The sequence below is a fragment of the Hipposideros armiger genome, unplaced genomic scaffold, assembly GCF_001890085.2.
Source record: "Hipposideros armiger isolate ML-2016 unplaced genomic scaffold, ASM189008v1 scaffold_71, whole genome shotgun sequence".
Taxonomy (NCBI): Eukaryota; Metazoa; Chordata; class Mammalia; order Chiroptera; family Hipposideridae; genus Hipposideros; species Hipposideros armiger.
The window spans coordinates 1,262,829-1,290,657 of NW_017731421.1; the positions used below are offsets into that span (position 1 = coordinate 1,262,829).

Genomic DNA, 27,829 nt, shown 5'->3' on the forward strand with positions numbered 1-27,829 from the left:
AAATTATTTTTAAGATTTTTTTTATTGGGGAATTGGGGGGATGGGAACAGTGCTGGGGAATTGGGGGAAGGGGAACAGACAAGTTGCTGTTGTTTAGTTGTGGGGGACGTTGCTTCACTGGCCCAAGTTGGCACCATCATTGCGCTCTTCCCGGGCGAGGCAGATCAGTCGCCGGCTTCTGGACAGCCGCTTTTTCCTTTTTAATAGTTCTTTCTTTACAACTATACACACTTCGAGGCAGGAGCAGGGCATACCCATATGTTAGTTTCTTCTTCCCCTTTGTTATGGATTGAATGTGTCCCCCTAAAGTCCGTATGTGGAGTCCTAACCCCCAAGGAGATAGTATTTGGAGATGGGCCTTTGGGAGGTGCTTAGGTCATGAGGGTGGGGCCCTCACGAATCGGATTAGTGTCTTTATGTAAAAGGGGCCCCAGAGAGCTCCCTCACTCTTTCTGCCCTGTGAGAACACAGAAAAACACTGCTATCTCTGAACCAGAAAACAAGGTCCTCATCAGACGTGGAATCTGCCAGCAGCGTGATCTTGAGCTTCCTAGCCTTCAGGACTCTGAGAAATACATGTTCCTTGTTTAAGTTCCCCCCGTCTGTGGTCTTTTTGTTATAGCAGCCGGAATGGACTAAGATACCCTTCTGCCCGCTTTGTAGATATCACAGCTAGGAGGCAGTCGTGTCTGTGCTATCCTTAGGATTGGATTGGTTAAGCAGCTAAAATACAACGAATTCCTTTTAATGTTGTTACTCTTGCTACAGCACCTCCCATTGTTGTGTCATTGTATTTTGGGGTTCATTTGATCTCCCTCCACCTTTGCCACAACCTTTGTGCTTGGGCTTTCACGGAAAAAGGTGGGGCCTCCGGGATGTTGAATGGCTAAGATCCCATAGCTGACGTGCAGAGCCCCGGGCCCGACTTCCGCATCCTCTCTGAATGCTGTGAGGCCATGTAAAATATGGCGTGACTTGAAGTTTGTTTTTAATGTCACAGAAACAAGGCAGGCAGCACTCTCAGGCTGCTGATAGCGTACCCTAGTTATGGGGTTATGTGAAATAGGTGGTGAAGGACTGGGCTGGAGACCCTAGTGAGGCCCCTGCCTCCTATCTGGGGCGTCATAGTGGTTCTGAGGGCAAGCGGACATGGTCCCATAAAGCAAGGGCATTTGACTTCCTGTTGGGATCAAGACAAACGTAAGTTGGCGGGAGAGGTCCTCAGAGCCCTTAAAACACAGTCAACTCCATCCAGGTTTTCGATGTTTGTTCCAAAGCACATTGGATGTGGCTTTTACTCTTGTCGTTCACATGATCAATTTTTAAACAGTGCCTTCGAGGGCAAATGCCATTCTCCAAATGAAAATGGGAATCAGGAATGCCGGTTCGACAGGCCAAAGGGTCACATGCAGGAGGAAGATGCTTTGGGGCCTGATGTTCAGAGAAGGGAGGGAAGGAGGGTGGACGTAGCTGCGAAACAGGCCTTGAGCACGGATGTTCCACGTGCAGAGGGGGAGGCCAGCGTCTCCTGCGTCTTCCTCGCCATGGAGCAGAGGAAGGAGAGAGAGCACCGAAGTGAACCGTGCAAGTGACGTCCAGTGTAACGAAGAGTGTCCGAGGCACACGGGATTGCCGCAGGGACCCACGTGAGGCCTTGGGAAGATTTTGTTTCTCATCTTACAGGTGTCATGCAGTCAGACAGCTGGTTGGCAGGCTTTGGTTTAAAAAAGGGCTGACTGAAACAGTTCTAGAGTGACAGACAGCAAGGCCCCTGACGGCTGAGGCTGTCTCAGCGCCTTCATTCTTTTCATTTGTTCATTCCGTCAGTGTGTGCCTGGGTGTACACAAAACCCAAAGCAGTCGTAGTTTCTGCCCAAGGGGAGGATTGAAATCTAGTGGGTGAGGGAGCCGTGAACCAAGTCATCAAAAGACTGTCGAATTCCAAAATGTGATGAGCACCTGAAGGAAGCGGCCAGAGCACGGTGATGGATAAAGTGAAGCACATGGGGGCGGGGGAGTACTCACGCGTAGGACCGCCTGAGAAGGCCTCAGTAGAGCACAGAGCAGAGGGATCTGCATTCCAGGCAGAGGGAACACACTTGCAAAGGCCCTGAGGCATATTTCAGGAGTAAAAGGGCCCGGGTGGCTGGCATTGAGCAGAATGAAAGGGAGAGCGACCAGAGATGAGGCCCTAGAGGTACTTGAAAGTCAAGCCACGTATGTAGATCCTTGTGAGCCATGGCAAAGAGTTTAGGATTTAAGAGCCGAGGGGAAACATTTAATTATTTCTAGTGTGATCTGAGCGAGGAGGCTCCCGCAGAGGTACAAACATGAGATCGTGGTGGCGTGGATTCACGTAGTAGCAGTAAAACTGGGTGTATTATTGGAGAGTGTCTATGTTTTAGAGGTAAAAATGGCAGGATTTGAGGATGTGTGGACTTGACACCATGAGAGGGGTGATTGGAGTGCCTGCATGTTCCTGTTGGAGAGGGCTGTCCAGTCACACGCCACCTCACAGCACCAGAAATAATGACAACAAAGCTAACGTCTATTGACGGTCCTGCTGTAGGACCTGTGTTATAAGCTCAGTGAGCGCCAGTGCTTCACCCACTTAGGAACTGGGACAGCTCCCTGCAAGGAGGGCTCACTGGAGATTAGGGCGACAATGTGCGAGTGGCATTGGATTCAATCAATCTCCTACTTACAGTCCATTGCCCAAATCTGTTATATGCCTGTGGGATCAGCTTGGGATCCTGATGACTGACTCAGAAGGGTTTCAGCCATCGGGCTCCTTGGACTTTTTTTTGAGGTTACTCAGATTTTTTTTGTTGTTGTCACTTTGATTTTTATTCCCTCCTCATGTGCAATGTTCCTAGACAATCCACACATCTCAAACACCCTTGGAAAATCATTTCTAACATCCATGATGCTCATTAAAAGACAGCATCTGGTGTTGACTGGTTATGTCTGCAGCAGGGCGTTTGGAGTGTGGGCTTCTGACTGGAGTGTTTCCAACGGGGACTAGCCACCCCTGGAGGGTACATTCCCAGTTAGGATCCTGCAGATGTTTACTCACCGCACCTAGCACTTCAAGTAAGAAGCTATAGATGAGTAAGCTATAGGTGAGTAAACATCTGCAAATGTATATGACTGTCTGTGCTGAATGACAAACAATATCATAAGAAGATGTGACAAGCTTTCAAATATTTTAAATCATCGAAGCAATGCATATTCCTTGTATAAAATTTAGGAAACAAAATATATTCACATGATTGAAATGACCCATATCTTATGCCCAGAGATAACTTGCAATGCGTCTTTCCTATCTGTGATTATGGAGATATGTGTACACGTAGCTACCGTTTATTATACTGGACTGAAGGATACTTCAGTCTCGTTTTATGTGTAGCTTTGAATCCTCTTTTTGTGGCTTAACAACAGATCATGATAATTTTTCTGGCTTATACAATGTTCTTTATAAATGTGATGGTCATGGGTTAAGACGGATGGGAGAAAACAAATGAAGGAGATAGAGGATCAGAAGGAGAAATTGACCAGCTTGGTCAAGAAGTGGGATATTGGATTTGAGAGACAGGTGGTTAGAGACTGATGGCTCTTAGGTCCTCCAGAGTTAACAGGTGGGACAGTCTCCCTTTCACCAGGCAAAGGCAGGTGACAGACCAATTTTCCTGGGTCATTTGCACGTGTTTGGGATGCAAATTTTCAACTCATCTTCAGTTTCTTCCTTCCTTCCTTCCTGTGTTGATTCCTGTATTGACTTATTGGCTTCCTGGAGTAATTTCTGATCAAAATTGAGATTTTTCTTTAGTATTTTTTTTAAGTGCACTGACATGTCATTTAAAAGTCAAATCCATGAAGGAATGTTTTTTACCTGCTGAGTTTAATTTCAGGTACCAGTGTTATCATAAAATGCAAACCACACTAGACTCTGTTTTAAAACTTGGTGCAAATTGTGCTAGTTGAAATGAACTTATGCAGATGGAGAGAGGAAAAGGAGGAAAATCAGTGTTTTAAACAGTTTTTTTTAATGTTATTTAAATATAGAGGCCACTTGAGTTCAGTTCCATATATATTCCTGCTTTCCCGTAAAGTCTAAATTCATCTATAGCTTTCCAATTATATTGCTGTCTTTTGTACTGTATTTTTTTGGAAAGGGAGCAAACAGGGGTAATATATTTGACCCTGGGAATGAAAGTAGTCGGATGCTTCAATATGAAGGATTGAGGTTAGATCAAAAGGAAAGACCCCCTGGACGGTTGTTAGAATCAATTACTTGGGGAGAGCAGAGCCTGAGGTGCCCTGCCATAAGAGTGTGCAACCTTTGGCTCGTTAATTAATCTTTCTAGGCCGTAGTTTTCTCATCCATAAAATGGGGGTGAAAAACAGGTTATGTTGAGAATTAAACAAGTAGAACCCGTAGAAAGGTGCTTCATACATACTAAGGACTACTTACTGCTTGTTGTCTTTACTATTATATAAACAAACTATAAAAAAAAGTGACTTCAATGTGGTGGGACGTCGCGAAGGAGAATTGAGTAAATCGTTCCTTCAGGCTTAAATCACCCCTTTGGCATGTCAGTCAATACCTGTTTGTTGCAATCTGTTTTCTGCAAAACTCTGGGGGGGTAGAGAGTGTCGGTGGGGGGAGAGAATACATAAGTAAGGCTGCTTAGGAGGAGCGGGGATCACCCTGCCATGTGCCTGGTCAGTCACTGCCAGTCCCTTATCCAAAGGCTCTCATTTAAGCCTCAAAGCCACCCTCCCAGAGGGTGTGACGTCGCTGTGTTAATGAGCAAAAGGAAGTTTACCCGGAGATGGGGACTGGCCAAGGTCACAGCTAGTCCAGTGTGGTACTGGATTTGAATGCAGATCCGTCCAGCTGCACAGCCTTCTTCCCCCAACACTCTCTCTTTCTGAGAGATCCCCAGTGTCCCCGTGATTCTCATGCTTGTGACGAGCAGAGTTTGTTTGTAGGGTTTCTTTCCTATCCTTCAGCATGAAAAACTTCCCTAGCAGGGACTTTTCTTGTCAACAGTCTTTGTTTCAAGGGATTTTGCTTTTTTTTTTTTTGGCTTTACTTTCTTGTGCGCACCCTCCAGCCCTGTGGCCTCTCATCTGTTTCAAAAAGAGGGCCGTTTAGAAAAGTGTCAGAGTGGCTGCAGAAGAAAAGCCTGGCTTTGACAGTTGAGATCGTCTCCTTTAGGTGTTTATTGCTGGCAACTGGCTGCGCACAGACTCCTGAAGCTTGAGAGGGTCGCCTTTGGTTAGAATCTGATTCCATTTATTTGTGCAGCAGACCGTTATCAGACACCTGTGGATGACAGGCGGCAGGCTAAGTCTGAGGGAACGTCAGGTGAATCCCACGGGCCGCCTGTCGTCTGGAAATGCCAAGCCTGGTGGGGAAGGGAGACGGCTTAACTAGACCATTGTCACCCGGGGCTTAAGGGTGACAGCAGAGGGCAGGACTCATTGTGGGACTATCCCAGGGGACATGCAAACTAGCTATTTCAGGTACACCCATTCCTGGCTGACGGCCTCCCTCTTGTTTTAACATGTCAGCCAGTCTTCTGCGTGGTGTAAGGATTGTCTCTCTGCAGACCAGTTATAGGTAATCTCTGTGCTCCTCCCCCATTCTTTGCCCATTTTAACTGTTTCCATGCCTTTCTGGAATCTTCCATATTAATAGTGGAAGCGATCAAGAAAGTCCCTGTTGAGTGCTTTTAGGTTTTCAGCTGTGATTGAGATGTGGTCTCCTGCAGATGATGTGGTGGCCCACCCAGCCTCCTTCCCTGTGAGCGTGCTGCCCGTCAGCCCCACGTGCCCTCCGCAGTTCTCTCCGCCTGGAACGCGGGAACTGGTCTGCCATCTTGATGGCATGTGGAGCGGTGAGCAACTTCACTGTCTTTCCACCGAGGCTCCTCCAAATCTCAGCCCTCACATTCTCGGCATGCCCATGGACGCTTTATGTGGGTGTCTCTTGTTAGACTGTGCCCTGTGAAGCCAACTCTTGTTCTAGTCTCTCAAAGCACATCACCTGGTTAGTGCTTGGTACATATTATGTAAGGAGCTAACTAAATTCTCCTTTAATAAGTGTCTTAGTTCAGGCTTTAAAACTACACTATAAAATGTGTGTGTGCGCATGTGTGTGCATGTGAGAGAGCGCGAGCCTTTATAGTTTTTACTATCCTTTATTTTTTAAACAACTGTCTCAGTTTTGATAGATGCAAGATTGCAGCACCCTCTCTTGGGATAAAAAATGGTTAGCAGAACATCGTAGACAAGTCAAACTACATTCAGGATCTACAGGATATTTCTCTTCTGTAATTTGCATCTGTTTACCATGCTCAAAACTCAGCCTTCCGCTCTGCCCTTCCTTTACAGAAAGTATTATGAGGGCAGCCGACGACTCCATGCTCCGGGCAGAGAAACGGCGCTGGGATTAGAGATTGCCATTTCTGAGAGGATGCTGGGAATCTGCAGAGGGAGACGGAAATTCCTGGCTGTCTCGTTGACTCTTCTCTGCATCCCAGCCATCACCTGGCTTTACTTGTTTGCCGGGAGCTTTGAAGGTAAGGAGAACACTTCCCCAAAGTGAGAGGGAAGGAGGGAAAAAAGATCACCACTGTTCCAGCGTCCTAGTCATCTAATCCCAGCTGGTCATTGTGTAGCCAATAGCACAGTGGTGCCCAGTCACAGGAAAAGACAGGCCCAGGCTTACACAGGTAGCTGGAGGGAGTCAGTGATGTAAGAAGAAAAAGATAAACGTGAAAGCAAAAAATCAGGTGCCCATGGGCGCTGCGGCATGGTGGAAGTTACACAAATGGTAAATACCAGCTTTGCACACCGAGCACTGTGTCGATCACGGGGGAAGGGTTGGGCCCTCGAGGGATTGCTTCGTTAGCTCTTCATGGAGCCAGACATTTCATTCCTCCTTCCATCTATTCATTCATTTATTCCCACCTTCGACCTTTTGTTGTTATTTTTGCTGCAGCTGTGATTTAACATCTATGGTAAACCAGGCTCCTGGCATATGGTGATGATGGGTCTCGACCTTCACAGCACAGTGGAGGAGACAGGTGAACGCACGATTGCTGCACATTGCAACGTGTGGTCTGATGAGGCAAACCCAGGGTGCTGTGGGGGATGGGCTGGCTCTGGCAGGTACTCGAGCCGTCATCCCAACGGGCCAAGTACAGGAATGCAACGGAGAAGGTGCCCTCCGCAAACAAATCAAAACAAACGCTAATCCATGCCATTTTCCAGACATTGGTGGACAAGACAAGATACCGTTTTTTTCCAGCCAGCAGTTTCAAATGCAGTTGCAGTGTGTTGCATATCAGAGGTGGTTTTCTAAGCTTTGGGGCAGAAAGGAATGGCAGTGTTGACAAGCACACTTTTTTTTGTTTTGTTTTTTCATTTACCCCCACACTTGAGTTGAGAAAAATTAACTCAAATGAAAAGCTATCTCAAAGAAGTCACTACTGTGTTTTTAAACATTTTCTTTATGCATAATTTTATTGACAGCTCAAGGCTACCTTTTAATTAGGAGTTCCACTTCACTTTCTGAGATTGGCCCTGAGTTAGCTGGACTGAATATAAACGAGACGAAACTATGTGCCAGCGTGGCAGGGAAGGGCCAAGTGCCACACCCCTGGCACTTTCCTGCCCTGTACGCCTCTGGAGTGGTGGAGCTTTCATCTAGGCAGCTAGACAGAGTCCATTATGCCGTGAGGCTATGGAAGGTTAGTGTTTGGCAAAGGGATGGAGGGAGGAAGGTGAGCTGGTGTTGATCTTAGAAGAAATACAAGGACACATTCACCAGGGGTCATGGAAGAGCCGTTATAAAAGAAGGTCACGGACACCTGGTGCTATTCCAGGTCTAATACATTAAAACATTGACTTTGATAGTATAACTGGGCTGGCAATAATAATGATAATGATAATAATAATAACTGGACTAGTAATAATAGTAATACAATAATGATTGTGATGACAATATACACTACTAGTATTTTGAGCATGTCTGCCTGCCAGGCGTTGTCGTAAGGACTTTACACATGCTAACTGTTTCTCCACAATATGAAGTAGGTACAGATGAGGAGAGGGGGGAGGCAAATAAGCTTCAGGGATTTGCCCAAGGCCCCACGCCAGTCAAGATGGGCCTGAATTACTGGACTCGAGGGCTGGCTCTTTCAGTACAGTACCATGTTGTGGATTGGGACTCAGTGAGGTAGCAGACTCAGGCGAGGGTGGAGGACAAGCTGCCCCATGGCCTTTTGGGTGCTGGTGACGGAAGTTGTAGAATGTTGAGTTGCACCCAATGATAGAAACCCATCCCCACGTGATTTGGGCAAAAAGGGGATGTGGGGGCTAACAAAACTAGTAAGTTCACAGGTAGGACAGGCTTCAGGCAGGGTTGGATGCTGGGGCACAGATGATGTTTTTATGTCAGTTTCTCCCCATCCCTTTGCTCTACTTTTCTCTGCTGTGTCCCTTTCAGGGTAGCTTTTCCTACACAGAAGGAGCTTTAGCTTACAGCTCATCCTCACCAGCCCCTTAGGAAGAGTGCTTCCTCCCCTAGGTCCCCAGGGTTGCTTCTGATTAGCTTGCCTCTTCTGATCTGGAGACCAGTCCCTGTGATTGGGGGAAGGCATCCCTGAGCCTTGTGCCTTTTTTTGGTCCTAGGGTAGAGAGGAGTTTTCTGAAACACGTGGAGTAAGTTTGGGGGTAGTGTGGCCCTCCCAAAGTTAAATGGTGTCGTTTCCCGGAGGAGAGACTAGAAGGTGATCTGGGTTGTGGAGAATTCGCAATGGCTGTGCTTAGTGATGGGGCTGATGTCAACCTGAAGGCTGCTTTGCAGCATCATGCTCTCTGGCCCAGCCCTGGCTGATGGGGTGACTGTGATCTTTGGGTGATTTTATGAGACTGGCAGATAGATTCAAGGAACCTGGCAGGATCGAGAAAATACTCTGAAGCAACATGCCGAGACTGTGGGTAGGAACTTGATCTATCAACGTGATGCTTAGCACTAAATCCTAGCCTCGGGACCCACTCACAAACTGCACTCAGTAGGGGCAGGGTGATGTGGATACATTAACAGAAGTATTCTAGCTAGAATGATAAAGGTGACAGATTTCTTTTACTGGGTATCAGTTAGTCCACAGCTGGTCCACTGCCTTTTTTTTTTCCTAGATGCTACACTTTCAGAACAATCTAGACCAGTCAGCACACTTAGGAGAATCTAGATGAAAGCCAATGCCAATTCAAACGTTGCTCCATTAGAAATAGTGGAAAGAATTGGGGCTGTTTACCTTGGAGGAGCAGAGGCGCCAGGTGCACCTGATCAGCGTCAGCAAACAGTCCGAGGGCTGTCACCTGGCAGAGAGATTAGGCTCCCTCTGATGGAGGGATGTGTCAGGGAGCCAGAGGTCAAGCTTGTCATCATGAGCATCGTTCTGTCCATTGCTGGAATGAGCTGCTCTGGGAGGTAGTGAAATTCTGGACATGAGAAATACGCAAATAGAAGTGGAGTATGGTGGGAGGGAGTTGAGCATTAGGGGCAACTGGACAGGAAGACCTGCTCACCTCCTGACACAGACACTCCGAGAGACTATAGAAAAGGCTGAGTGTTTATCAGGAGACAAAGACCCCTGTGGAGTTCCTGCCAGTGCACTGTCGAAGGAGCTTGTGGAGATGCTCTTTTCTCTGTAGTTAAACACAACTTTGCAATCCATTTATTGACACCCTTGAGTTTTCTCTTCCAAGGCAGGTGGAGCCATAAATAAGGGACAGAGTTGCTGTCTGCTTTCTTGGAACTGCTATTCATACTTTATGTGGGTCTATTTATTTTTCAACCCTGTTTAATTTCCATGGATCTCCTGAGAGCAGAGCCTAGAATTCTCACGGAGATGCGGATGCTCTCAGCATACGTTTTTGGAGTTAGGTTACCTGTAGCTGCATGTATGTTGAGAGAGCACTGATGGGGTCAGGCGTCTCAGGCCCTAACATCAGCCGGAGTAGCTGGGGGAAGTCGGGCACAACCGCCCCTCTTTCCAGACCTTCATCTCGTATGCGAAACGACATTGTAAAAATGAAGCCCACCCACGGGGGCACTGACATCCTACAATGTTATGGTTCTAAGCATCTGATGCAAGTGAGTTGGAAATGGCCAGAATCTTGTCCAGTTAATGGGAAATAGGACAGGCAGAGGGAATGGACTTCTCATCATTTGCTCCTGGGCGTGGATCCAGGATCATAAAAGTGATGGAAAGTGGGCATTTTCTCAAGGTAAGAAAGAGTGTCTGTTCTAACCATTAGACGTGCCAGGGGTTGGAGTCCACCGTCGGGAAAAGCGATGAGGTCCCCATCCCCAGAGTGGTTTGTCAAAGGCCAAGTGACCATTAGTTACAGATGCTCATCAGGGGATGTGTTGTTGGTATTTTTAACACCCACGTTCGTAAGCCCTACTTCTTACTTTGTTTCTTCCCATGGGCCTGACATCTCTTCACAGCAAACACCTTCAATGATTATATTCAATTTCATTTGCCCCTAACATCAGATTCCGTGTGGAAACATCTGTGACAGCCATCACCAAGTGCTATTTTGCTTGTTTGGTGTCTTTCTAGCCATTTCCCCATATGTTTCTTGAGACCAGAGACCAGAGATGTTATACATCTCTACCCACCCAGTGCCCAAGCATCGCTCTTAGTGGTACTTAGGACATGTGGACTGGAAAGGTATTGCGGGAAGCAGAGCCACAGGTAGTCAAGGGCTCCTCCTTGGGCTCTGAGCATCTGTGCTTTTGAGACTTCAGGATAGGGCACTGGGAGCCCCGCCTTTTTTCTGGTTGTGATGTTAATTCTAGGACTTGAGTAATTCTGCTCAAGCACACCTCTCTGTGAATTACATCATGCTATTATTTTCTATTGGAATCACCTTTTGTCATGGGCACGGGAGTTTTATCTGCGGGGTGTGGCTCTTTCTTTTCTGCCCACCAAGGAGATGGGGTTCAGCTGTGACTGAATTATCACCATGTGGAAAAAGGGTGCTTTTCAGCCATTCGAAAAATTGTTCATACATGCTGTCCCTCCCGATCGTTTATTAGCAGCTCTGTGCAGAAGCTCAGTGCTGGGAGCTTCTTGTCGTCACGGGGACAGGCCAGAGAGGGTGTGGGGTTTCTTCAAAGCAGCTGTCTTCAGAGGATGCCAAGTCCTAAGCATTTAAAACCGGTGTCATGAAGAGGCTCAGGACATTAATTTCTGAACCGACCTCGGCCCACACCCGCGTGTGGTCATTCCCGAAGCCCCAGGTCACTGTGGGTGCCATTCTTACCACCACAAACTTTACCTGGAATGAACAGCTTGAGAGCCGTCATGATAAATATCAACAGAAAGAAATGGGGTCCTGACATTTGACCGTTTTGAGAAGTTGCAGCGAGAGCGTTTTCTTTGCTTTATCATGATGGGGAATCACGGGGCACATGAACAGTGAAATAGGGGTGTTGGGTGGCCTTTTATCCAAGTAGAGCTTGTCCAAACATGAGTGATTTCCCAGGCTTGCTCATCCTCCTGCCACCCCTCAACCCAGAGACTGAGCTGGGAGGTTTGTGAATTCAGGTGCTAGTGAACCATTTGCTGAGAGTTTCAGTATGTCCCCAGGCTGGGCTGTGGGGCAGCTTTGATGGCAGCCAAGCCATTTGCCTTGCTGCCCATGGCTCAAATGTATCCCTCCGTAAGGATATTATGGGGTATAAGAACACAGGACACTGAATGCAAAATGAAATGGAGAGTGTAATATACAAGTTCTGAATATTTTTTAATAGATGCTAAATGAAGGGCTTTCCTAGCCTCTGATTAACAGCTGTTATGCTGAGCTTAAGCACCAGCCTCCAGAGGACGAGATGTGAGAGGGAATGGCTGCAAATGATGCCTGAACCACAGGGCACAGTGGGCTGCACATGCTTGCGGGTTTACCTTGGGCCAAAAAGTCTCCCTCCTGAAGGTCTTGGGATCTGAGAGGGCAGTTGAGACCTATCACAATTTTATTTGGTTGTGAGACTGTTGCTGAGGTGGCCTCTGCTTTTCTCACATCCACCTTTCGATCTTAAAACTAATGTTGGCTGTCCTGCTGGGGTGGAGAAAATGACCCTGATGTATCAGTCGGCTGAGTCTCCTGGAGGAGCTCATGGCAAGAGCCTGGGACCAGGTGCCAGGAAGCCTGGTTTCTAGTAATCCCAGCAGCCACGTTGTATGAGTTTCCAGTGGCTGCTGTAACAAATTACCACAAATTGTAGCGGCTTAAAAAACACACAGATTAATTATCTTACTAGGTCTGGAGGTCAGAAGTCTAGGTCAGTCTCATTGGGTTAAAGCCAAGAAGTTGGCAGGGCGGGCTCCTTCTGGAAGCCCCAGCAGCTGATCCATGTCCCGGCCTCTTGTATCTTCTAGAAGCTGCCTGCTTTCCTTGGCTTGAGGCCTCTGCCTCCATCTCCAAGGTCACAAGTGTAGCATCTTCAAATTAACTTTTTTCTGATCCTGACTTCTGCTTGTGTCATCGCATCTCCTCCTCTGACTGTGACCCTTCTGCCTCCCTCTCATGAGGATCCTTGTGATGACATTGGGACCACCCTGATAACCCAGGATAATTGTCTCATCTCAAAATCCTGCATTGCATCTGCAAAGTCCCTTTTGCCACATAAGGTAGCATATTCAAAGGTAGTGAGGATTAGGACATGGACGTATTTGGGGGGGAGTTTACTTGGTCCTCCCCACCTCTTCCCACCCCACCCCAAGTCCAGTTCTCCCTCATCCCCTTCATCCTATTCTTGCTTTAGAGATAAAGCAAAGTGGGTATTCTATCATCTTTGTTCTTACATGAGCATGTCATCCTGTTCTAGGAGTTTGGGGTTCTCAAATTTTGATTTGATACATAAATACCCAGCATGACTTACTGCTCGTGAAAAAGCGATTGCACTTAGATGTGTTGGTCTGTTCAAACAATTTCAGACCATAATACTTTGTCTCTAATAAGCATCTAATCAGTAACCAGTGACAAGTTAAGGTTTTCTGAGAAGAAAGGCCTAGAACTTCCGTTCTTTGAGGGTCCTGGTCTTCAAATGATTTTATTTATTCGTTTATTTTTTATTTCAGACATCAATTTAACAAAACTAGGGGGAATTTCATTCAGAAAGACTGTTGATGGTTGAGTAGGTCTATTAAATAAGTTAATGTGTTTTCTTTGCTTTATTGTGATGGCAGATCACGGAGTGTGAACAATGAAATAGGGGCGTTGGGTAGTCTTTTAAGTAAAAGGTAGCTATTTGTATAACTACTTTAGAATACTCTTTGGTGTGGTATCCCCTAAACTTGAGTATACCCCAAGACCCATCAGTTCGATCCGTAGCCAAAGAGAAATGGGCACACATTTGCACAAAAGATACGTATGTTCACATCAGCATTATGCATTATAGTACCAAACAGGAAAGTACTGAAATATCCATCCACAATAAAATAAATAACTACTGGCATATTGATATAGTGAAGTACTGCAGAGCAATGAAAATGAATATTCTCACAGATAGTGTTGAGCCAAGGAAGACAGACACAAGACTACATACTGTATGATTCCACTTATATAATTGCTGAAACAAGGACAATAAATTGATGGGTAGAGACTGGGGCAGGGCACAAGGAAGACTTTGGGGTGCTGGTAAAATTTATGTTTTAACCTGTGTGATAATTATATGGATGTGTTCCCTTTGTGACAGCTCAAGCTTTTTACTTAAAATTTGTTCACTTTTCTGCACATTATTTTTTTAAAAAAATGTATGCAAATCTTGGTTGTTAAGTACCTGAATTGAAGACATTTTTGTGGGTTTTGCATTCTTTTCAGATGACAGGAGTTTTATTAACCTTGGGGATTTTTGACTCTCTGTCCCTGTTTAACTTTGAAATTCAAATGATTTTTAAGCATGAAACTTTACTTTTGGGATAGATGTTGGGCATTTCTATTTAACCACATTTCCTTTTTTTCTTCCTGATATACTTCACCATTTGGACACATGTTCCCCTTGCGAGGGTCTGATCACAGCACTGACTTCAAGATCTGAAATTTGCTCATAGAACCCTAATTCTGAAAAAATGTTTCCATCAATTTGAAACAAGACCAGTACAGGCATATGTCAGAGAAAACGTGGGTTTGGTATCAGACCCCCCATCCCCCAATAAAGTGAGTGTCACAATAAAGGGAGTGGTAATCATGTTGCTGGTGGAGGGTCTTGCTTTCAATTTGCAAAAAAACCCCCCGCGATATCTGGGAAGCACACAAAAAAGAAGGTATGCCTATATTCGTACCAAATCTCTAGCAATGGCATAGCTCCAATTGATATTAAAGCAATATTATTTCTGGATATGGACACCAAGCCACATTAGATAAATGTTCCCATCTGCATTAATCAACAAACACACACCTTCATAAATTCCGTGTGCCTGGAAAAGAAAGAAGCCTTTTGGTATTGTACTGTAGGTGACATGGAAACACAGGAAGGATATGTTCTGTTGAGCAATAGGTTCTATTTATAGCTTGTTAAACAAATTGGCTGCATCTGGCTTGCAGTTGTATTGGGTTTGGCCTGCCCACTGCTTTTACCATTTTTGAAATTATTATTATTAGTTAACATTTGGGAGATTGCACATAAAAATCATGCTCTCTGGCTTTCGTTGAGAAAATGGAAAGTTGTAGCAAACCAGACCCTCCCGTCATTGTAGCAGTCATCAGCTGGAGCTGAGTAGTAGCTGTCCCTTTGCAGAGTGCATGGCCACTCACTCTAGTTTGTCATCGTCCCCATCCTTCCTTGTTGGACCTTGTCATCCCAGTCACTGTTGTTTTACACGGAGCTGAGTTGAGAAGGAGCATCTGGCATTTGCTTAGTTGCTTGTCGATCCTGTTCGGCTCAGGTAGACTTTGATTGGCTTACTCTCTGCCATGTGTTGGGCTGGGGATTTTTACCTACATTGTCTCATGTAGTCCTCCAAACACCTTCACACTTGCCTCATTTTATAGATGAGGAAACAGAGGCTCAGGGATGCTGAGCTCTTTCTCCAAGGTCATCCAGCCAGTAAGTAAGGGAGCCGGCATTCAAACTGAAGCCTCGCCTGAAGAGGTCCTGCCACACCACTGTCTTCTTACAACTTGCATATACATGGTGTGATAAAAACAATACGGTAAATGTTTAAGTTAAAAAAAATCTATTACAGTAAAAGACACATGACCAAAATCCCCTTCAAAATACTCCCCCTCGCTTCAAACACACTTATCCCATCCTTCTTGCCACTTTCTGAAGCGGTTCTGGAAGTCCTCTTTCGTGAGTGTCTTTAGTTGCGCTGTCGTGGCTGGCTTGATGTCCTGAATGGATTCAAAATGTTTACCTTTCATGGTCACTTTGATTTGGGAAAGAGCCAGAAGTTGCACGGTGCCATATCTGGTGAATAAACTATAATATTTTTATTTGACAGAAATTGCCATATACCAAAGGTGACGTGTGACACAGAGCATTGTCACGATGGAGGATGATTTATGGCACACTTTAAAGTACACCTTTTTTCCAAGCGTAGTTCACACTCGACTGCACCGAACAAGTTGAAACTTGTTACACACTGTTTCTAAGGTGCCGCTTCCCATATTGAAGACCCCTGTCTTTCCGTTGGCACTCGGCAGCAGCATTCACTGTATATTGTGATCACACCTCATATAGAAACAACTGGTAGATGACATTTCAAAGTCAACTTGCTCAGGTTTCAGATAAGGACAAGACAAATCCCGAGACAAAGGAAAAGGGGCCATCTTGGACGAGAATGCAAATCATGTTCTGTGGCTAGCAGGATTATTATAAGCCAATATAAGCAGAAAATTTGATTAGTCCTTTAATGCAATTTGCATTTTGTTTCTGCCAGAGACTCATGCAATTAAGAGCAGGAATGGACATTAGGAATCATCTAGGCAGGCTTAAACTTAAGCAGATAAAACCTTTGAAAACTGCACAAGGACTTTATCTAGGACAAGGGCTGATGGTGGGGTGAACATGTCCCTAAATGGAGGGTGACACTGTTCAAGTCACAGTGACAATGGACAAGTTACTTAACATCCTTGCAGGTCAGTTTCTTCTCCATGAGAAGGGGACTTAGATTATGTAGCTAACACACTTGTTATAAAGTGCTTGTTATAGAATGGCAATCATTCAATAAATGTTAAGTCTTCTTCTCATATTTTCCTAGGATGTTGGAAGGTCATCCTGGGAGGGATACAAAACATCACTCACCTGGTCTAAAGAAGGCCTCGTGAGGAAACTGAGGCCTAGAGAACTAACAGAACTAAGCTCACAGCCTCAGCCAGTGGTGTAATTGGAACCGCCACCCACAATGTCTGTATCACCGCCCGGTTCACTGCTCGTCATTGACTTCTTCATCAACCATTTTTAGTCAAGATCAAATATGCATGTCACATTTGTTCATTTCCCTGCATCCTATTTCCAGACATTTGCAGCACACCCTTTAGGAGTTAGAAAGCTGGGGACAGGGGTGGGAAGCAGAAAATGAAATACACCGGAGCTATGGTCATAAGTGTACCTGCAGCTAATTGTGGACCCAGTGGCCGTGCTTGGAGGAAATTAAATTATTTCACTTAGATGACCTGTTCTAAGAACTTAAGAGTATCGAAGAGGAAAGGACCATCCTCTGACCCAAAGTTGAATCGCTTCTCTAACAGATTTGTCTGATGGGACCAGGGCTGAGTTAGCACATCTGGTCCTTATTCTCAAACCTCCCCTTAAATGCTCTGTGTCCTTAGCTGAGTAACAACCTCTCTGAGCCCACATTGCTCCAGAATTGGGGGTGCTGTTCCTTATTAGGGTTTTTGTGCAGATGAAAAGCGCCTAGCATAGAATAGGTTTGCAGAGTCATGTTGTGTTCAGCTGCATTGGATGTGCTCTCTGAAGCAACAACTCGCTCAAGGAGCCAATGGAGTGTGTTAGGAAGAACGCTGAGGGTGCAAGGTTCCTTCTCTTTCTAGGGTAGGACCTTCAGATAATGTATATCTGTCATTTTTACTCCATCAGAGGGCACTCCATGCCCCATGTCCTACCAATCCGTGAATTCCCTTGATGGAGCACAGCCAGTGTTCAGAAGCTTGTAGTGACAGCCAGAACAGGAAGCCTCTCCACTGCACCAGTCGGTAGCGGTTTCGATAAGGTAGCATGGTATTGAACATGAACTTTCTCGTAAATATTTAACCCTCCCACAACCCCACAAGTGAGGAAAGGTATCCATTTGCGTGTCCCCTCTTGTGGAGCTCACTTCTGGGTGGAGGCAGAGAAAGAGGAGATTAACAAATTCATTCTGTGGTGGACATAACTGCTACCAAGAGAAGTTGATGCAGCGTGAGATGACCATACAAGTGGCGGAGTACAGACTTGGTGGAAAGCAAGGAGCGAAAGTGCTCTTTTCATAGGGTGGTGTAGACAGGCGTCTCCCTGAGACAGGTGGAATCCGGAGGAAAAGCATTTCGGGCTGAGGGAATGGCAGGAAGTGGAGAGTGCTTGGCGCTTTTGTAGAACAGCAAGGAGAAACCTGGGCTGGAGAGAGAAGCGCCAGAAGGGGGCGTGGTGAACGAAGCCGGGAAAGGCAGGCGGGGGGCTCATCCTGCAGGACCGGGGGTGTGACTCTGCAACCCGCGTGTGACTCTGCAACCCGTGCTCTGACTTCCTCATCCTTGGGAAGCTCATTCCTTGAATCTGGACTTGCGTTGGCCGCTAACCTAAGAGGAACCTGAGCGAGTATTTCCTCCTCCTTCCTGTAAGGAGGTCACCTAGATCTCTGGTTTAAGCATCACCTGGGGCCCTTGGGAAACATCCAGTTCCGTAGGCCGGGCCTAGATGGGCTAAATGGAATTCTGCGGGGGAGGTGCGGCAGGTGTCTGTATTTTTAACAAGTGCCTCAGGCGATCCTTTATCTTCTGGCAAATGTGGGGAACTTGACCTGGATAAAGTGAGGCTCCTCATGGGCTCCAGGTCTTGAATTCATTAGTGATCAGGTTGGTGGGGACAGCACTGATGGAGGACACTGCGGTTTGCCCTCCGCAGCAGCCTGGCTTTGTACTGCATATCCTGGGCCGTGTTAGTCCTCGTCCCGCGTTACCCAGGGAGAGATTATCCTCAGCCACCGTGTCGTTTGTGCCTCTGATCATCACTTCTTGTGTTGCATTGCACCTCCCTTACACAACTTAACTCCTTTGCAGAGTTGTGTTGGCTTACCGAATGGCGTGCCTTGCTTGGAAAAGTGCCAGATGTGTTGTTGTTACTAGCATTCACTGTGTTTTCCACACCCTTCAGATAGTGAAGCCTCACCTTCTGTAGTCCTCACTAAATCATTAGTCTTTTTAAAAGAAGTTTTTGTTAAAGCGTAGTGGACTACAGTGTTATATTAGTTTCAGGTGTACAGCATAGTGATTCAGCATTTATATACCATATGTTGTGATCACCACGGTAAGTGTAATACCGATCTGTCACTGGGCAAAGTCACTACACTGGTATTGATTATGCCCCTATGCTGTACGTTATGTCCCTGTGGCTCATTTATTCTATAACTGGACGTTTGTACCTTTTATTCCCCTTCACCCTTTTCATTCATCCTCCCACCCGCCTCCCCTCTGACAACCATCAGTTTGTTCTCTGTACCTATGAGTCTGTTTTTGGTTTGTTTTGTTACTTTAGATTCCACATGTAAGTGAGATCATACGGTATTTGTTTTTCTCTGACTTATTTATTTTATTTAGCATAATACCCTCTAGGTTCATCTGTGCTGTCACAAATGGCAAGATTTCATTCTTTTTTATGGTTGAGTAATGTTCTATTGTATATACAAGTTCAGACAATTAAGATTGCGAACTCATCCTAGAAAAAGTGCTACATACCTCATTGCTGAATATCACTATGATCACCTTCGAAGTACTCACCAACACCAGTGCCTAGTCCACCCTTCAAAGCAATTTTGGAACTCTTTTTCTGGAATGGCCATCAGAGTTGTCATTGTATTACCCTTGATGTCCTGAATGTCATCAAAATGTCTTCCTTTCAATATTTCCTTTGTCTTCCGGTAAAGAAAGAAGTCATTGGGGAGCAGATCAGGTGAGTAGGGAGGGTGTTCCAATACAGTTATTTGTTTACTGGCTAAAAACTCCCTCACAGACAGTGCCGTGTGAGCTGGTGCATTGTCATGATGCAAGAGCCATGATTGTTGGCGAAAAGTTCATGTCGTCTAACTTTTTTTTCACACGGCCTTTTCAGCACTTCCAAATAGTAAACTGAAGTAACTGTCCAGTTGGTACAAATTCATAATGAATAATCCCTCTGTAATCAAGAAAGCTTAGCAACATCGGTGCAGCAAGTTTGCAAGCTTAATTGTCTGACCTCGTAGGTACCACATCTTCTTTGCCCATTCATCTATCAGTGGGCACTTAGGTTGTTTCCATGTCTTGGCTATTGGAAATAACGCTGCAGTGAACAAAGGGATGTATATATCTTTTCAAATGAGTGCTTTTGTAATCTTCATTAGCTACTCTGTGGAGCATGTAAATCCTTGACTTGTACTAACTCATTTGTTCCTCAGAACTGTTGTATAAGGTCTGTACTCATATTTGCATTATACAGATAAGGAAACCGAAGCATGGGAAAGTGCAATAATTTGCTCCAGGTTTTAGAGCTAGTAAGTGGTAGAGCTAAGATTTAACCCCGGCTGTCATGTTCCCATGATCTCTCCAAGGTTCTGTTTACCTCTTAAACGGACATGACTCGAGATCTTTCTCTTTTCTGTAAGGTCCCTTCCTCCTGCTGTACTCTCCATGGAGACTGGGAAACACTGGTCATTTCTGTGGATGAACGACCCTTCACGTATACTACTTGAAAATGTACGAGATGAAAATTTCTCCAGACTAAGTGGGCGCAGTTATGTCGCCCTCTCTTGCTTCTGAAACCAGAGGTTTTCTTTGCTTGCCTCCTGTGCTCATTGGCCCATTGCCTCTGCACTGTTGTTGATGGTTGGATCCAGCCTTCGGGGACCGATAAGGGTCACCTTGTTCTGAGACGTAGAGATAAGGGGGCCCTCTGCCTTCCCCTTCCCAGAAGCCATACCTGGGATTTATGCTTCCCAGAATGCAGTGCCTAGCTCACTCCAGAGAGATGGGGGGCATTCAGGGTTCCTGAATTCCTTAAAGCAATAGTCACGAAATGAACGTAGGCCCTCCTCCATGCCCCAATTGGCAGGGTGCATGCGGGAACCTGTTCTGAGGCGGCAATGAGTGAGACAGGTCTGGAGAGAGAAAAGCATCTCACCCACAGCTTAATTTCATGTTTTGGATAAACACTCCGAGGTGAGTGGCATGAAGGGGCGGATAAGTAAGGATCTCTGAGTGCGAGTATTTATATTTTGCTCTCACCAGTCTCTCTTAATAGAGTCCCACTCAGATGACTTTCTGGCGAACAGAGAGGAGCCTGCTTTTCCCTTTGGTCTGCACCTCTGCCCCAAATAACCTCTGCATGGCTGTACAGGTGCTCCCACGACAGGTAGCAATCAGAGACCCTTGACTGGCACATTTCTCTCCCTCTTCACTTGCTCAGTCCCCAGGTGAGAGAGGCTGGACCCCTTCAGCTTTGAGGCAGTTCCTTCCATCCGTTCTCACTGGAGGATCGTGAACATTCACACTGGCCAACATTTGCTGTGTGTGCTGTTCTAAGCCCTGACATTCACTTTGCACACCGGGTAGGTCCTCTCGTCATCCCCCTTTTAGGGACCAAGTGTAGGATGTTGAGACACTTTCCCTGGGTCCCAGAGCCAGACCCTGCAGACCCGGCCTGTCGGGCCCAGAGCCCATCCATCCACTGCGCCTTGCTTCCCTTCCTGCCCCGTTTCCCTCTTTCCTTCCATTATAATCGGTAGCATGTATGTAGTTCTTTCTCTGTGCTGAGCACAGGGCCGGTCGTGGGGAACAGAGGCGATCACGGTATTTTCCTGGGCGTGAGGATGGCATTGAGACACAGAAGTCGCAAAGTGCTGCTGGCACCGTGAGGACACAGAGCACATTGCACAGAGGGTCCCTGTGTGGGCCCAAGGTCAGAAAAAGTCTCAGTGGGGAAGGTGGGCCTGGAGCTAAGTCTTGAAAGGGCAGTGTGTCCTGGGTCCCGTGAGAGAGCACTTTGCCATTTGGGAAGACACAGAGGAGGGAAACAGGCTGGCCAAGAGGGGAACAGGAAGGCTTCCATGTGCGCTAAGCATTACCGTTGCTGGTCAGAGAGGAGTGTCCATCTCCTAAGAGTGGGGGCAGCAAATCAGGGTAGAAGGGACATGGGCTTTGCAGTCAGAAAGCTCTGGGCCGGAAACCTGTCTGTGCCACTCAGCAGCTGTGTGACCACGGGCACGTCACTTACCTTTTCTCAGCCTCAGTCTTCTTGTGTATAAATGGGAACACCACCACCTTGCATATAGATTTATTCCGAGGTCTAAGTGTGATTTATGTGGGCAGCTGACACATATTGGGCTCTCGCAGTAAATTGCAGCTACTTGTTTTATTACTTTTGTTTTCGGTGAGGTCATTTATCGATAAGCTTCAAATCTGTAATTGCAAATAAAATGTAGTATAAAAAAGTTCTTTTGACACGTACTTGTTGCCCATTAAATATAAAGCAAAGGCTTAAATTGCATGCAGTTGGACTGGACTCGTTGCCAGCAGGGCACAATAGAGAAAGGCACAAAATGAGAACAGAGGGCGGTTAAGTGGATTGCGCAGGGCCACACAGTTCCTAAATGGCAGAGCTCACTTTCTCACTGGAGCTTGACAATAGCTCTGTGAGTCAAGCTGAACGAACATTATCTTTCTCTTAGAGAAAATTGAGACCCAGGGAAGCCGAATAGCTTACTTAAGTCATTCAAATCATTGGTACCTAGAATGGACTCCATCACCAAGTAGCCATGAGGCTGATCAAGGACTCTGGTTCCTAATCTGTAAAATGGGGGTGATATCATCTGCCCTGACCACCTCCAAGAGTTGTTGTGGGAATCAGATGGACTAGTCCTTGAAGGAGAAAACTATGAAATATTACAGGGTAGCTGGCCTGACAGAGGACAGGTTAAATTTCATTACCAGCTCATCGTTTTCCAGCGTTCCCCTATTGACTCCATATCCCCATTTTCTAGAAATATGGAGCATGTTTGCAAAGAAGCTATTTTTGGTCCACAGAAGGATGTAGGATAGAAGTCAGAAAGATGAAATGCCTCCTCCCTCTGAATACAGCTGAGATCTGCGGGGTAAAAGATGGAGGCACTTAGCCCCATAGGCGAATCTCTGAGTTGATTACATGCCCCACTGCGGCTTCTGAGCCTGAGCTCACACCTTTGCTCTCGCAGCTCCGCCCCGCCCTGCAATGCCCAGCGGAGAGCCACACTGTTCGTCCTTTTCTTCCCAGCCCTTGGTGCTCACTCATCCTTTGTGGTCCATCTGCCTTGGCCAGGGGTTTAAAACCAGGATCTGCTCTCTCGTTTTGTACTTCCTCACCCCCTTATTCATTCACTCGGGAAAAATTCATTGAGCACCTACTATGTCCTAGGCACACGTTTTGGGTACTCCAGAAACACTCAGTCCTCGCGGAGCTCATAGTCTACTGGGGTAATAGAGAATAAGCACATGTCCCCATAAATAAGATAATGACACTGCCGAGAGCAGGGAGGGGGTGCCGTTTTGGATAGGGTGGTCGGGGGAGGACTTGGATGAAGTGACGTTTGAGCGAAGACCTGAAGCATCATTATGAGCCAGCTGCGTGGGGCGCCCACCCTGCAAATGGAATAAGGGCAACAGCTCAGGCTGGAAAGGGCTTGGTGTATTCCAGAAGAGCTGATGGAGGCCAAAGGGTTAGCTGTGGAGTGAGCAGGAGGATCCGTGGTGTGAGATGAAGTTGGGGACTCAGACACCCTGTGGACAGGCCACCGAAAGGAGTTTGGATTCTCTTAAAGAGCAGTGAGAAGACATCAGAAACTTGGGGCTAACAGCATGGCTGGGTGTATTCATTTCCTATTGCTGTTATATAACAAATTACCGTAGTTGCTTCAAACAACAGATCTGTTCTTAGTTTTGGAGGTCAGAAGTCGAACACCAGTCTCACGGGGCTAAAGTCAAGGTGCCGGCAGGGCTGGTTCCTTCCGGGGACTCCAGGGAGCGTGGGTCCTCGCCCTTGCCAGGTGCTGGAGGCCGCCTGCACTCCTCAGCTCTCGGCCCCTTCCTCCCTCCTCACAGCCAGAGATCACACCATCCCAGCGTCTGCTTCCGTCATCACGTCATCACGTCTCCTCTCTGACTCGGACCCTCCTGCCTCCCTCTTCTAAGGACCCTTGTGATGACACCAGGCCTCCCGGATCATCCGGGATAATCATATCGTCTCAAGGTTCTTGATTTCATCACATTGGCAAGCTCCCTGTAGGCAACGTAGTCACAGATCCCAGGGATAAGGACGTGACATCTTTGGGAAATGGTACTAAGCCAGCCACACCAGTTTTACATTTCTGAACAGTCAGTCTGGCATCTGTATGGAGAATGACCTGGAGGGACAGGAGTTTAGGCCTGGCCTCCAGCTAGCTGGCTAATGGAGTCATCCAAGTGAGTCGGCCTGAACTAATGGCGGCAGTGGCGATGAAGCAGAAGCGGCCATCGGAGGGGAGGTTTTGGGTAGAAATTCCAGGTCTTGGTGATGCTCAGGTTGTGAGGGTGAGAGAAGGAAAGAGTCAAAGATGACTCCCGGGTTTTACCTGAGTGAAAGGGGCTCGCCTGGAGGGGCGGCACGGACCCAGGCTCAGATCCTCTTCCTTTACTCGCGCCCTCTTTCCAGCCCTGGAAAGGTTTTGGAAAGGTTAGCTGTTTTGCAAGATTGTCGCAGGACCTTGGGGCTCCATTCTCCCTTCCAGCTGCAGTTTCAGGCGCTCTCGCTATGCCTTCTGGGCATGTCTGTCCCTCGGCAGCCCCTCTCACGGGTTCCTTCCCTGCTCCGGCCCTAATTAGGAATTACAGTCCCAGGGGTGTGTGGGTGCTTCAGCCAGAATGACACTGCTGAGGACGCCAAGCCCAGCAGGGCTGGGCATACCTGCTGGCTCAGTGTTTCTGCACTTGGCCCCAGCACACTTGTGCCTTTGGGAAAGTCTCCATTCCACTGGAGATGTTTGTAGCTAACCCCAGGTGACTAACATTTGATCGTTCAGTTGCTGGGTTTTGTGTAGATATTTAGATTCCTATCAGCTTGTACGTGCCTGGAAAATTCAGACTGGCTTTCAGGCCTCTTTAAATCCCCTACTGTGTGTTGCACACAGTGGGAGTGATTTAGTAGCTGAGATGGTAGTCCTATCTAGTAGCTACTTTTTAAATTTTCCCTCCTTAACCCGCCTAGGGAGGCATGTTATTACATCATATGTCAATTTTTTTGAAGTGCAGGTGAACTCCAGTGTTATCAAGACTGTAATCTGATTAAGATCTAGGCAAAAAGGCCTCAGCACCTGTTGTGCTGCAGCATTTATGTCAAACACGTGTACTTTGTGTTCCAGCGTGCTGGCTATTATGTACACACGCAGGTACATTTGTTCATCAGACATTTGGGTGATGAGTTGTCTTGTATGAATCCCAAACTAGACCCCCTCATATTGGAAGGTTTTTACCTACTTAATAAAATGGTTCCAGTTCATTCTGTGACTCACGGGGGCAAACCCTGCCCTGCACAGGGCCTGCCTTTCTGGGGTTCCCCCATGCCAGTTCCACATTTCCCAAACCCTTAACCTCAGATGTCAAGATGGAATGGGATCCTGAGCTTCTTTGAGATGAAAATTCACCCAGAGTGAGGATTAGCAGGGAGTGGGGGAGGGGATACCCCTTGTGCATGCCTCCTCCCCTTCCCCGCTTAATGACCACCTTTGAGAAAGATCCCAGCACTTGGAGCAGGTAAGCCCTGTGCAGATAAGACCTGCGTCGCCCCCGATGTGTTTGCACAGTTCTTCATGGGTGCTGAGGTTTCCTCTGAGTGGCCAGCTGGCTTTGGAGCTTCCATTTCTTACTCCCCCGTTTTCCTGTTAGATGTTGGAGCAAGTCTCTATGAAATACCCAGTATATGTTTGATACTGGACTAGAGTCTAAGAAAGACACAAAATAAGGTTAAACCATGATCCCTGCCTTCAAGAAAAATTGTTCTCGTGTTGGGCTTAGGTGATAATGACCTTTCTCCATGTGGTTCTTCCCTGAGAATAATGGGTCTTTGGAGGAAACCAAGAGAAGAGGTGATAGAGACACTGTTTAATGGGTAAGGGCGGTTACCGGATGATAGGAAGCGAGAATTTAAGTCTAAGAGTCGCAGTGTCTTTCGCGATGACTCCCAATTGCAACCCAAAATAATTACTGTAACAGAAGTATGTATGCCTGTTGTTGGCAGTCCTGAAGGAAGGACACATAATTATCTGAGGATGTCAAGGGACGCTTCATGAAGGTATCTCTTGGGCTGCATGTTGCAGCATGACTAAGAGTAGGTCACAGAGAGCGGAGCTGCAAGGCCACACCCGAGCTGTCATTGGTTGGGGTCATGAGATTGCATGGCCAGCTTGTCCACTGAGATCATCGAATGATGCCACATGTGGTCTTTGAGATCGGCATGTGTAACCAGGTAGGGCAGATGGTTAGTAGGAAAAGCACCCAGTGCTTCTGAGACCGTAGGGTGTCATGTGTCGCCTCAGCTGGCAGGTTTCTGTATTAACTTTGGAGTCTGCAGGAATCCTGTCTTCATACATTCAAGGGTATTTGCGAGGCGTTCCCATCCCGTCCCCCACCTCCCTCCACGCCCCCATCTTTAGCCCTCAGTGATTCTGTATTAATAGCAGCGATTAAGCTGCCTCATCTTGTCAGGGAGGAGATATTAATCTTCATCAGGCTCAGGGAGGAGCTGAATTTTTTTCCGGCTCTTCCCTGCCCTCCCCCTCTCCCCCCATTGAGTTCAGCGGCTGCTCCACCATCTAGGAAGCTCTGTAATCTGCTCCTGCGAATGCATTTCAGGGGTCACTTCTCTGCCTCTCTCCCTTGGCCTCCCCGCGTCCAAGCATCGTCCAGTGTAATTGAAGACCTCTGTCAGGAGATGGAGGGAAGGGGGAAAGGCCGCCTCAGATGGAAACTCCCAGCTTCGTTGTCCTCATTGCTGCTAGGGAAATTAGAACAGGGCCGTACCACCGCTGGACGCTGTGAGCTTTTCGGTTTATGAAATCCCGTTCAGCCTTTGGAGAAGTACGCTAATACCCGGGTGCCTTTTTCACGCTATGGTTCTGTGATTAGCTGTGAGCTGAGGAGGCTGGATGCCGGGTGCCGGAGGCGGGAAGGCTGAGGACCAGTCACAGAGTTTGATTGGTGAGGAGCTTTTCCCCAAAGCTCAGCATCCCAGGCTGTTGTGCTTTGTGAACCGACTGCCAATAATATATTGGCTTATTGTGCAAGATTCTATTATGTGCCAGGCACTGTGCTGGTACAGTCAATCACGCACAGTGTCTCATGTAATCCTCATGCACAGAGTTGCCAGATGTGTATTGTTATTTCCAGTTTTCAGATGAGGAAACTGAGGCCTGGGCAGTTAGGTTGCACGGCGAGCGGGGAGGGACCCCAAATTCCACCCTAGGTTTCTCAACTCTTGCTCTCATGTGCTGCCCACCTAGGGGGGCCATATAATTTCTCGTCCAGACTGGGATGCTTTAAAGAATGAAGGAGGGAGGACGCTGTAAATAGTTAGACCGGGACAGCAGACATACATGGGCACTGGTCCAGGGAAACCGAAAAGCCTGATGGCAGAGGGGTGCTTCCGTGCTCCTTCTAGAAGCAGAGATGGTGAGATGCACATGGCCCCTTCTTCCTCACTTCTCTCCCAGCTCTCCTCCCAGCAGGAGTCAGCTGAGGCCCTGAGCCCTGCCGGCTCGCCACCAGCCTGGTGCAGGAGGGCCTGATTAGTTTGCCTCTGCAAAGGAGAATCTCCAATAACCACAGCCTCTTGTGCTCAGCACGCAGCCTTCATACCCGGACCACCTCCCAGCATCTATTTAACTCCCTCGACTCAGTGGGATTGGCCTTTCATCAGCCTCGGAGCACACCTGGGTTGGGGAAATGGTTCTTTTTTCCGAGAAGGGGCTCTATTTGCATTCCACCGGCAGTCTTCCCACTCAGAGGGATTCCCGGGACATTAAATTAGCAGAAAATGACATTAGCGCTAAGAACCAAACTCGATTACCTGAAATACAAGTATTTATTGTAAGGAATCAAACAACCCCATCCCCACCTTCCCAGCCCTGGGTCTTATCCTCACACTGAATCACATTAATGCTGGTTTCCTTTTCCTTGGCGGCTTTTTCTTTTTTTTCCAGCAGATTGTCTCAGAGGCACAGAGTGTGTAATAAGAGTACATTATCAGCACAAGGCAAGTTTGTACGTGGCTTTTCCCCCATGTAATTTGCCGGCTCTCTAGGCTGTGCTCCATGAATATGAATTCTGACAGAGGCCGGACGTTTCCTTGTGCCTGGCCCCATCTCCCTCCAATCCAGCCCCACCACCCTGCTTGCTTTTTCTCTGACGTGTCAGATATTATTATGCCTTTATTCCTGCCCCACTCTCCGCTGTTTCCCTGAGGAAAATTCCACTGTCCAAGCTCGTCCGCAGATCCCTTGTACTCAGGGCTGTCCCCCACTCACCGTGTTTTGCTCCTGCTGGCTTT

At 47.1% G+C, this 27,829-nt stretch overlaps 1 protein-coding gene across 1 annotated transcript in view; it reads left to right on the top strand.

The window, feature by feature from the left end:
- LARGE1 (LARGE xylosyl- and glucuronyltransferase 1) overlaps window positions 1-27,829 on the top strand; it is a 491,262-nt gene that overhangs the window by 90,662 nt on the left and 372,771 nt on the right. Inside the window, exon 2 of the mRNA XM_019642580.1 lies at window positions 6,403-6,590. Coding sequence (XP_019498125.1) covers window positions 6,403-6,590 — 188 coding nt within the window. The remainder of the gene's footprint in view (window positions 1-6,402; window positions 6,591-27,829) is intronic.